This window comes from Prionailurus bengalensis, chromosome B1, assembly GCF_016509475.1.
Source record: "Prionailurus bengalensis isolate Pbe53 chromosome B1, Fcat_Pben_1.1_paternal_pri, whole genome shotgun sequence".
In the NCBI taxonomy this organism is placed as follows: Eukaryota; Metazoa; Chordata; class Mammalia; order Carnivora; family Felidae; genus Prionailurus; species Prionailurus bengalensis.
Window position 1 is genome coordinate 146,119,661 of NC_057344.1, and position 12,374 is coordinate 146,132,034.

General features: G+C 41.2%; 1 protein-coding gene across 1 annotated transcript; it reads right to left on the minus strand.

Moving 5' to 3' along the window:
* Window positions 1-2,040: 2,040 nt before the first annotated feature.
* On the minus strand, window positions 2,041-11,827 carry EPGN (epithelial mitogen). The gene is made up of 5 exons (XM_043572476.1): window positions 11,692-11,827; window positions 11,014-11,103; window positions 8,190-8,310; window positions 7,299-7,451; window positions 2,041-5,667 (listed from the first exon to the last, which is right to left on the minus strand). Exons 1-5 carry the CDS (start codon window positions 11,732-11,734, stop codon window positions 5,613-5,615), a joined length of 462 nt encoding a protein of 153 aa, XP_043428411.1. The 5' UTR covers window positions 11,735-11,827; the 3' UTR covers window positions 2,041-5,612.
* Between the last annotated feature and the right edge of the window lie 547 nt (window positions 11,828-12,374).

Genomic DNA, 12,374 nt, shown 5'->3' on the forward strand with positions numbered 1-12,374 from the left:
ACGCGAAAACGTTGGGGGAGGCGGGGTGTAAATATCCAGGGAGTTCAAAGCAGGAAAATGGGGTATCTGTGACTAGGCAGACAGAGATGGAGAGATAATACATGTAGAGCAAACGGCAGAGACCCTAACTAACATAGATAGGAACTGTGAGTCTGTTCCGGGAACAGAGGGCAGCTGAGGGATGGTCTGTGTAAGGAATGCTGGAAGGGTAGATGAGAAAGAGAGACCACCTGAGTGTCCCTAGGGAGGGCCTCCCACTGCCAGGAGAGGAGTCTCGGCCAAACATGGGGCACGCTGGGGAGTCAGTTTGGTCTTTGAGCAGGGAGGTAACATAAGCAGGGTTGAGCTCCGAGGAAACAAATCCGATTAGGATTACAGCAGAGAATGACCGAGGGCGTGGGCAGGGCAGAGTGTCTGAGTCATCAGACGCCTCCCCTGCCAGCTTCCAGGTGAGTGTGGGTTCTCCTGACGAGCACATTCCTGGGCGACCTGGCCTCTCGTGTTCCTTTATGGCTTGTTCAGTGTGCGGTGCAACAAGGCCCTCTGCAGGCAGCCTGCCGGCTAGACTCAGAGGAACTGAGATGAGGCAGGATCTTACAATTCACCCAGTCGAAGAACCAAGGTTGTAGACCGTGGAGGCCCATAGAAACCCTGACGAAGCAGCACTGTGACAGAAGCAGGCTAGGTGTGGAGAGCACACTTCTGACCAAAGCAATGGAAGCGTGGGGGACCAGCGCTCTGTATCCTCTGTGTTCCAAAAGCAGCTTAAAAAGCTAGTTTCTTTTTATAGGAAAATATCTTGTTCTCTAAATGTAATCTTGTTTTAAAGGAAACACCATGAAGGTCAAAGGAAATGAATCTGCAGGCTGAATCTGCCGTAGGGGCTGCGTGTTTTTCACATACCACTTTCAACCAGGGACGCGATGGAGAGATGGTCCTTAGAGTCTAACAGACAAGAATATCATGTGTGGAGGTTCCCAACAGAGTGAAATAAGCAGGCAGCTGGACCAGATCACAGGTCGTTCAAGTGTCCATCCCCCGCGGAGGGTTTTTTAGTGGTGCTTCCAATTTTTGCTCCTCGCTTAGACCGCTGCCATTGGCCATCTTTCTTCAAAATGTTTGTGGGACTCGGGGTAGGGTTGTGTGCGTGACATGGCGGGAAGGAAGTTGATGAGATTTGTCTGTGGATGGGAAAACCACTCAGTCCCCATCCCCTCACCAAACCAAGCCAGGTGTACCCCAGTTAGGGGACCGGTACCAGAGAACCCTTGTTCACAGCCTGGGGTCAAGTGTTTGCAAGTAACCTCTTCATCCCCTGAGTCCTGAAGATAAACCAGGGTCTATTTACAGTCCACAGTCTCTCCCTGGAACGTACATTCATCTGTCAGCGGGCACTTAAAGGCTGTTCTGGCCCCACCCTCAGGATGGTATGCATATCTTAATAATCAGCAGATGACAGCAGGGAATTTTTGTGGTTGATCCATGACCAAGGTTATTATTTCATACATTCTAAAGAAAGGAGCTTTTTTTCATTTGCGTGCAAACCACTTGGGTATTATCTCTAAGCTCATCAAGAAGCCAACTATTAACATTAAGATTTTCCATAACATTTAAGGAAGCATTCTCAGAGTTTAGATGAGGGACTTGAGCGTAAGACCTACCTGGCTCAGTTCTAGGCTCTGCCACCGAAAGGCTAAAGTGACCTTGAAAAAGCAATAGCCTTTTCTCCGAGCCTCAATTCCATACAGGTGTGGATTAATTAAAATAATGCTAATAATGCTTTTCAAGCATTGTAAGTGCTCATAAGTGATCGCTGTATTACACCATTTAACTTGATTTGTGAGGAGACTTAGTATTGAATCAAAATTTTCGGGCAATTTTAAAGATCTGTAGATGCCATTCTTTCCAAAAAGATGTAAAGCCTCATTACCATCCTCTTAAAGATCAAAAGCACTGCTAGTTTGATACCTGCTTGACTGCGGTCCTAACCAAATTTCAATCTAAGTGATTTATGCTCCAATAATATCCGAGACACAAGAATTATAAAGAAAGGTCATGAGATATAGTAGCGATAAGACCTGACGAAACAATGCGATTCCCCCTCGTTACCGTATAATCATATTCCTCATCTTTATGGGATGTTTCTTTGGAGGCTGTGGGTGTTGCCCACAATTTGGAATCTCCATCATGTTTAGTGAAGTAGAAGGGTAGTACTCGTTTATTCACGTGGATATTCTCCAGGGGGCCTAGCCTTTGAATCCCGAGGAAATGAATGGCTTAGGCTCTCGTAGTCTGAACTGTGCATTCCTGAATTGAATAATTAACAGAAATTTGCAGCTGAATTTGGAAGATCTGCTTCTGACCGTGCTACTGAATAGGGCCGCACCGAGGCTTGGACAGAAATGTGGACTCACCCAGGTTAGCAGTGCCAGTCTCTGACAAATTAAATTTCAACACCTCCGGTTCATCTTGGCAGATGCTCGTAACCTGATGTCATGCAGCCATGATGTAAGCCAGAAAGAGTGGTATTTTGCAATAGAGAGATTCTGGTAACCCTTCCCATGAATGTGGGTTGCAGGATATCAATATTTACATCACACTACAGAGAGTTTGTTACATTTTGCAACGCAAGAAGTTAGGTGGCTTACTCATGGTCTTCTGCAGAGACAAACTGCCCTTATGCCCAACATCAAAAGCTTAGATTGCTGATGTTTGCCTTGTTATTTTCTGAAGACACTTTCTCAATTACATATAATGAATGGAAATCTCCTTGACATCACCAAAATGGACATTTCCGAATTAAAGGATTAGATTTGTATTGTGGCCAGAAACACTAAAAGATAATCTATGTTATAATTTCATCTACTTCCGGGATTATAAAAAACATAACATACAAAAAAGTAATTTGGGATGGGGCACCTGGCTGGCTGAGACAGGAGAGCATGTGACTCTTGATCTCGGGGTCGTGAGTTCAAACCCCATGTTGGGTATAGAGATTACTTTAAAAAAAAAAGTAATTTGGGGAAAGAAGATACAATAACAAGTAATTATACTTTTCTCTGTGAATTTACTGGCTCACATATGTTTGAAATTATGGTGTTTGCCCTCACCCTTATCATGCTCCGAATGTCAATTAATGAAGCACTTATGAATATTGATGACTTAAGGACGTGTTCTCAGAGATTGAAGGGTAGATATCTAAAGAAGACAAAATGGGAAATGAATGAAATCGGTGAACCCCTTATCCTGCTTGATTTAGTCCAAGGTGCCAGAAACATGTTTTCCTTTCTTTCCTGAATGATCCACACCAACTAATAATTCATGACTGATAGCTGGAAACGTAATCTTGATGCCAAGGGCTTCCCTGGCAGGCTTTTCTCAGGATCTTGCACAGGAAAAAAACAGAAGATAAAGAAGTTTGCAGAACATCTTGTATTTATATGCATTGTCTCACATGTGTAAATATTGCCACAGGAATGCCAGAGATTCCTCTCTGCAAAATGAATTCTAGGCTTCAGGGGACCAGACGATTACTTTGTATGACAGACCACCAACAGATGGCTTCTCATAAGCCACATTCTAAATGTCTGTATGGTCTCACGGGGGGGATTTTATACTGTTAATGCACACTCTTCCACACTGAAAAACTCAGAATCCCTATTGGTTTCTGTTTTGGTTTGGCAATCTGGACATTTTAATTCTCTGTCTGGTGTTTCTTAGTTTCAATTATATTGTGTTTACAGTTTAGAAATATTTATAGACAGCAGATATTTATAACTTTTTAGGTTATCACCTCTCCAGACTCCAGCATTAGTTCCTCTTTCCTTTCATCAAGAGGCAGTCCTTAATTAAGCTTTATTGTCTCTTCCTGGACTCTCCCCAGCGTTTTAACACCTTTTTGAAAAGCTCGGGAAGATCATAGCTTTCTAGGTGCGGTCGCTGGAGTCACTGGGAGGAAACTTCACCTCCCCACTTTTTGGTATGATGTAACCTTTGCATACTTTGTGAGGACAAGCAGAAAATGCTGACGTGTAATTCATCGGCATTAAATTCCTTATGAAGGAAAAACAAAGCTGGCGAAATGCCTTCTACTCAAAGGAAAGCAGAATGTAAAGTTTTGTTTAGGAGCGAATGGAAAAGTCATTACAGAAGTGAAAGTCTTGTTACCATTGTAGGAACATTCACGTTTGATCCTCCTTTAACCCATCTTGTGATCAGAATTGTTTTGCTTATCTACATCGCAATGGAGAAAAAATAAGGTCCATAGTATTAGACTGAATCCGAGAGAAAATTGGTAGATATTCTTCTTCTTCAATTCCATGTTTCACTTCCTCTAAAGACAAAATTTTAAACGATTGTTTTGCAAACCAAACACTCAAATAGACACCTAAGATGATATCCGGTGGTGTGTTTTGGGGTTCGATGGGGCGTGGGGGACAGAGGTGGTGTTGAGAATAATTCCACTTGTGGGACAAATATGGAAAACTTTCTCTTGACCCCCAGTCAAACTCTAAAAACTAGCAGGGCCTTGTAGAAGATACAACCAAAGCCTGAAGAAATTAAAGGACCTGCACGAGGATAATTCTACTGATGTGGAAGAGGTATGATTAAAGAGGAAGGGACCCTAATTCCCAAGTGGGGATTTCTATCATTGTTCATTTTCTCTCGCTATGTGCAAATCTGCTATCAAGCGTTCAGAAATGGCGGAGAAAGTTTCCACAGGTCGTCGGCTGGTGAAACAATTCCTATGTCCGATTCTTCAGTTTCTATTTTAGGGCCGATGGTAGAATTTTATTTATTAGTAGAATTCTAGAATTTCAGGCCAAATGGATAGTCACCAGGTAATTCCACTAACAATAGGAAGAGGTGATGAACATAAACATTAGGGGACCACTGAGTCCGACACAAGGTTTTATAATCCATGCAGAAACAGAAATGTTTCACCTACTCAGGGCTCAATATCCAGATAGCTTTTAGTCATCAAAAACTCTTCAACTCATTCCACATTTCACAGATACAGGCTACACAGTGTTGTCACGAGCTGGGTATGATTTATGTTTGCCTTGGACATTCCATTTTCTTTTCCCTGGTTTAGGCTTCAGGCACACGCTTGCATCGCTGGAGGTGCCATAACACTGACCTCATCCTAGCATTAGACACCATGAAAGCAGCATGTTTGGGACTAGGTCCGTAGCGCAGTGATCTAAACTGCCTGTGGTAGGCAGCACGTGAAGAACCCAAGCTTGGCATTGCTTTGGCTTGCTGCAAGGTTGGTAATTATTCCCATGAAAATTCACATCTGACGTGGTCAGAAGCATGAAGCTCAGTCTTTCTGCAGTAAGAACAATAACCACACAACAGCAACAAACCCAGAGTAGGACTATGAACTTGACTTCTGTCACAGTAGCTTGTTCGCTCGATTCCCATGGCACCCTAACGATGGCAAAGTCTGAAGACCAACGTTGAAGTTTATTCTCTCATTTCATCACGATCCCAACTTCCTTTATTTTCGAGTCCAGTCAGGTTGGGAAGTTTTGTTGTTTCATTGGAAGATTTCGATTTGGGGCCCACTGATTTTTATACACGCCTCACGAAAATTTCTTACGAAGGCCTCACAGTGGTCTTCCTCCAGAACAGATGTTGTAAGGTGATTTCAATTTTAGACACCTAAAAGAGAACATTGGTTTCCGTGTGAATTGGACGGCTGCTCGTATGGTTTATTGAGAATGATATATATGCTATGGTACAACAGTTGCTCTTGGTTCTCCACCCAGGTCCCCTTTCCCCACTGGTGGGCCCATCCCCCATTGGCTATGCATGTTAACTGGCTCAGAGCCAGATCCTTCTCCAGAGGATTGCCCTTGGCTAACAGAGCACCTAGCCTGAAGATCCCTGGGAGATTCCAAGCTCTCACCTCCTTTCCCACCAGGAGCATACTGCTACCCATGCTTGATGACACAGGGCACTAAAACCAAGATCCCTCACCTTCTTGGGAAAGGTCTACTGTGCCATCCATATCCTAGATCTCCCTGTGGAATCCAGCTGAGGCCACGTCTTTGCTCACTGTCTTCCTTTGCTCTGGTTTTTCTTACTCCATTACAGGGTTCACCTTTAGAGCACTCCCTCAGCCAATGACTTGCACAAGAATCCCCATCTTAGGTTTTGCTTCTAAGGAACTTGACCTCAGACAGCTGTCTTGTTAGCATTAAAAGGCCTGACTTCCTTCCCCCCCCCCCCCCTCATTCTTGGTCTCTTAGGCAATTGATGTAACAGATTTTATCTCAATTTATCTACAATTGACATAACAGAGGTTATTCTAAGATACAGTTATTAAGCAAGCAAACCTTTTCTTATTTTGCACACTCATCTTGGTCATTTTAAAAACGACAACTTACTTAGTAGGCTACAACAAAGGAAATGTGTTTGCGCTTTTTCCTTTAATGTATCTCACATTATTTCTTGACTTTATCCAAGTTACATGGATTTCAGAAAAAATCACCAGTGTGGAGAAAATAGAAATTAGAACACACAAGTAACTTATACTTGTGGATCAAGCTTATTGTTTTAGGTTTTTAGCAGTAGACAGAATCTCCTGTATAAACACTCAGCGGATGTCTGAAAAGAAAGTGGCCCATGTTTGTCATCCATTTTCATTCATTTAGTACTCATTTCTAGAACTGTTCGTTCAACACATATTTGCTGGGTGTCTACTGTGTGCCAGACATGGTATTTATCACTGATACATAACTGTGAACAAGATACACTTAATCTCTACTCTTGTGGGGCTTGCTGTCCTCCTTACTCATAACTTCGACGTAGGCAGAGAGAGACGAGGTTGAAGGGAAACCGTAAATTGGAGCTATTCTATTGCAATTTCAGGTAGATTTTTACTGCTTGTCTATGTTTATAAGAAAAAGCACCAGGGGCGCCTGGGTGGAGCAGTCGGTTAAGCGTCCGACTTCAGCCAGGTCACGATCTCGCGGTCCGGGAGTTCGAGCCCCGCGTCGGGCTCTGGGCTGATGGCTCGGAGCCTGGAGCCTGTTTCTGATTCTGTGTCTCCCTCTCTCTCTGCCCCTCCCCCGTTCATGCTCTGTCTCTCTCTGTACCAAAAATAAACGTTGAAAAAAAAAATTAAAAAAAAAAAAAAAGCACCAAAACAAATCTATGTAGGAAGTTGCCAAATTTGCCGCCATTTTTCACTAAAAAATTCTACATGTCAGTGTTTGGTACGATGTAGGGACTCCATAAATATTCATTAAGTGAACAAGTGCCCAGTGACTTAATATTTTTTTTCATACCTCTTTGTTATGTAGCAGTAAAAAATAGCAAGAAAACCACTTAATAATAATCCAACACCAATCCCAATTGCAATGTATTTTTCATAAGAATCCACAGCATATGAAGTTAAGGTCAAGTGTTCACACCTTTCTCCAGTATAACCAGTAAAACACCTTTAAAGAAAAAAAAAAGAAAAGAATGCATAATTTGAAAACTCAGAGTGATAGAAATTCAAAGAAATGGCCAATTTCAAAGAATGACACATTTCAATAAAAAGTAAGTAATTTAAAGAGGAAAACACCAAATGGAAGCCAACTGCTAAATGTATCGAAGAAGCTATGTATTTTACAATAATCAATTCATTAAAGCCCCGTAGTAATGTAACTCCCCTCATTGGTAGAAGGGAAAGGTAGCTGCTTGCATGAGTTGATCCAGAAAATTATTAACCTACTCTTTCGTAGGAGATTGCCCAGAAACCAATGATCATAAAAATAGTACTTAATTGTTCTAGAAGTTTATATTCCTGAAGTGTTTTTGCTATAGTCTATTTCATCTCATCCTGTAATCAACCCCGTGATTAACTCAGAATCCTCTTCGCAGGTTGCTAAAACACACGTTTGCATTCAGGAGTCTTGAGGTAGGGCATAAGCTTCTGCATTTCTGACAAGCTCCCAGGTTACACAGAAGCTGCTAATGTGGGAACTGTATTTTTGAGTAATGTGGGTTAGGTAGTTTGGAAAAAGACTCCTTAGATATTCAAATATAGTGAGTCATGTTCAGATGATGTACCCTTTTTGCAAGATAAGAGAGAGGTGTGTGGAAATGTACTAGGTGAAACACATAGAAACACTAGGTGAAACACAAATGCATCTCCTCCCATCTCTAGGACTTGGAAAGTTCTTTGCAATTACCTGCAGATGGCTTTTTCCAGCTCATGGTGGAATGCACAAACACCATTGATGCAGTAACTATTGTGGTCTTCCAGGCAAGGATGTGAGAACTTCAAGGCTATGGGCCCTTCTGTGTAGTCAGCTAGGAGAAGGACATACAATATGAACAGATGAAGGGGGTCACACTTTTATAGTAGGTTTGTTACACACGTGTAAAGAGACCTTTAATTTGAAGAATATTCTTTGGGTGCTCTGCCATTTAAACTATTGGCTGATTCCAACAGCAGGCTATATTCACAAAGGTTAGGTTAATATCATTTGGACACATCACTAATTAATTAGGGGATGGAGGTGGATTGATTGTTCTATTCTCTAGAAGCTACGTAATAAGGTAGAGATACAAGGTGGCCAAAAGGTGGCAGCATTGATTCTCATTTTAGCAGGCTGTGTTGAGCAAGTCTCCCCAAAAGTATGCCCAAATACGAATAAACGTAGAAGATCGCACCCAATTTTTCATTCTCCCCTTTACACCCGAGAGTCTGCACTTAGGAAACTTGGATTTACAGAGCTAATGAACTTGATTTCTCTTCATTCCCCCAAAGAAGACGAGAATTGCCTGCTTCTTCTTCTGTGGACTACCACTGAGAAGGTAACTGCAAAAGGAAGCACTTCAGTGCCGCATTTCAGAAGAGGCATTGTTATGACCTATACAAGAACCAGAAACAAGTTATGGCTCAAGCTGCACCTAGTTGAGACAACATCTTTGAATATTAATTGGCAATCTTACTCAGTTAAAGATACATTACGAGACAGTGGGAAATGCCCTAGAAACAGAATGAGAAAATCTGGGTTTTGACTTCTAACACTGTGCAAACGACCACATCTGGCAAAACTTTTGTGCTCAAGTGTCCAGAAGCCTCTGCATGGGAAGCTTCCTCTTGGGAAGCTGTGTTTTGGCAAAACGAATACATTTCAGGATGTTTACTCCTCATTCCCTGATATACTGAAGACATATACCTATGCCACCCTTGGGGTATATTCAGTGGGGATGACCCTTGGTTAAAGCTGCATAATTGGGTCCTTTCTGGTAAAAATTTAATTACCGATCTTTAAATTTGTCCCAGGCAGAATCAGTAGTGTTTTATGAATAAACATACGTCCCCGTCTTTAGTTATCATGTTACATCATATTTGCCTTTGCTAAGTAGATTCACAGAATCCTACTTACTTGTTTTAAGGGGAAAAAATCTAAAAAGGCATGTATTTTTTATATTGAAAATACTAAATCTTAGGTACTAAGCCACCAATAAGACACTGTGCCACATAACTCCATGTCGATTAAGAACACACAATATTACCTTAAAATTTGCCTTTGTCTTGTTGAGTGTGGAGTTGTGAATCTAGCGTCTCATTTTAATAATTAACTCTCAGCCCGTGAGAATTTCCCATGATAAACGGGGCTAGGTTCTTCCTGCTACAAGACTAAATTAATCAAATTAGCCAAGCCTGAACCAGGATTTGCTAGGAAATGTGAGAACTGGAAGATACCTCCAAAGAAAGAATGTGCCAGAGAGACTCCTCTTTCCTCTAAAAAGAATATTAGTTTTAAGTTTATGAAAAATTTCCTAAGATACTGGATGCAGATATTTGGAGTAAATTTAAAAATGGAAAAACTGAGGTTCTCTATCAAGAAAGCAAAGGACAACTGTAGAGATGATATACTTGATCCCCTGTTTTCCATTATTATTATCTGTAACTTGGAAATCTTGCCTTGCATTTCATTGTTAAGGACGTAAGAAGGTGGTGCTGTGTGCACTGTTCCCAAGTCAATCACTGAAAGGAAAGTCTACTTGAATTTTCTACCGTATTATCTTCCAATGAAGATCTTTTCCTCTTTGCTCAGAGGCTCAGAAGACATGAAGACGTTGGCTAAAAATGATCCTAAAGCTCACACGGAGTTTGTTTTGCAAACGGATAGACATTTAAAACTCAAACTGGCAGAATATTTTAAGTAGATGTTTTAATTTAAAATTATTGGTAAAATGAGGCATGTTGAAATATTACTATCTTTCATATTCAGAAACAAAGTATCTGACATGATCTTCTTTTATTTGCCTGGCTCTGAGCATAAGCTATGGCGTTTCCTGTGTCCTGTCACATCACCAATCTTCACAAGAGGGGGTGGTGATTTGGGTGAGAATCATAACCACCCGGTACACAGGTCTTGGCAGGTAACAAACCTTCCAAGTTCACCTCTGAGAGTTCAAACAGGTTAGAAAAAAATACTGATGCTCGCTCAACAGCAGCCAGAAGCTATTCTAATAATAACAGTAATAGCAATAATACAGGAAAAGAAACACACCATCACCATAACAACAAAAATTGGGTACACGTGATTAGGAAACAGAGCATATGTTAAAACAACAACAAAAATCCCCCAAAACAAAACAAGAAAAATGATCTTTCCGAAGATGGATTAAGTCTTCGCCTTGTCCTAATTTCTTCGGCTGCAAAGTCATAGTCACAGATTAAAATATGATACCAAAATATCAGTCATCACAAATGCCCATATGGGGACAAACTGCCTCGGGACACAACTGGATTATTGGGGACCAAGCTGGAGTCAAGCAGAAGGCAATTTTTAAAAGGCATGTCTTTGCTCGCACTTTTACCTGTCACGTCTATTTCACAGCATCCTGCTTAAAGAGTTGAATGTCTAATAATAAAATGCACATTAAAAGATTTCCAGTGTTGCTTTTGATCACAATCCGAATTTCTCTCAAAAGGTAAAAAAAAAAAAAAAAAAAAAAAAAATCACTGAAAATACAAAAGTGTGAAGAAAATACCTTCTGTTTTGTTAACTGTCCAGTTGCTTTGTTGGGTTGTGTTTGAAGGTGTTCCAGTCACGGCTGCCTCTTCAGTCAATGCTGTCATTGCTATATGAAGGGGTGGGGGGGGTGGGGGGGGGGGGGGTGGGGGGGTGGGAGGGAAAGGATGTTTAGCAGGTGAGCCTCCTTCTATGTGCAAGCAACAGATGGAAAGTTATGGACAAGCAACAGATCAAAAGTGATTCTTACTCTGCTTATTCTCACTTTTGTTCTTTTCCCCATCGATGTACATTTGAAAAGCATAACCTGATTAGGGCAGTTTCCCGACAGTTTCTCATCCATACCTACTTCCCCGACTACCTTCTCATTCCAGAAAATAGAAATACATTCATTTTTAAGAGCACGTGGATTCATTTATATACTAATTCAATCGCAAGGATGCTATGGCATAGTGGTTAAAATGTATCAACTGCTCTTCGGTTACAGAAAGCAAGCATACAGGTCTCAAAAAAGGGGGTAGCATAATCTGTTAGGAGTCTGTATTACATAATAAAACTCAATTAATTCACAGGTGGCTTGTGCTGTTCTTTGTCGTGACGAACGGCGGTTAAAAGCCAACTTCTCACTAAAACAGAACAAATCCTATTCATAGTTTACATTGATACAAAATTAACAAGACAAAAACAAACTTCCTACCTTTGAATAAGAGATAGACTGATATTGGCACTCCGAAAGCCATTTCCAGCTGTTGTTAAACAGTATCTTTCTTATCCTCCCAGACTGACGGGTGGAAGGTTTTTATTGAGCTCTCCCGAGTCTTTCTTGCATTTATATTTCATGAAGCGTCACCTGCCGTTCTTACCAATCAAAAAAATATGTACTTTTGGCAGGAGCTGTAGGTAAAGCCCTCGAGGCGCTCACACACTTATTTAGGATACCTGCGTTATCTAGCAATGTGATCAAGTTTTCTTTTGAAACACTGGTTTCCTGTTACCTGTGGGCATAATCGTGTATGTAAAAGTACTTAAAACAACAAAAAAGAATCTAAATTCAGGAAAGGCCCCATTGCTGTGAACAGAATTGTACCGAGCTCCAAAGTTACTAGGAATTTACATAGGATTCCAACAAGGGGGAGTTCTGATAATTTGCAAACCAGGAAACAGCATAACCTGTAAATGAATCAAACATCTCTGAAACTGCAGTCAGTTACACCACCTCTCAGTACAGACTGTGTTCTATTGCAAATCAAGATATTTTGTAATTTAGCCACGGGGGGGGGGGGGGGCGGGGATTAAATTTGTGTTAAAAACAGAGGATTAATATTCCATTTTATTTTTTGCTACTCCATGTTGCTATTTTCAAGCTCTGTAAGGACAATT

Bases quoted from the DNA above. Each gene is read 5' to 3' on its own strand.
- EPGN (XM_043572476.1), bottom strand. From the start codon at position 11,734: ATGGCTTTCGGAGTGCCAATATCAGTCTATCTCTTATTCAAAG. The intron at 8,311-11,013 runs GTATTTTCTTCA...TCCTTCTCCTAG, and splicing joins GACAGTTAACAAAACAGAAG to CTGACTACACAGAAGGGCCC. The intron at 5,668-7,298 runs GTATGAAAAAAA...GTTCTCTTTTAG, and splicing joins TACTGCTACATAACAAAGAG to GTGTCTAAAATTGAAATCAC.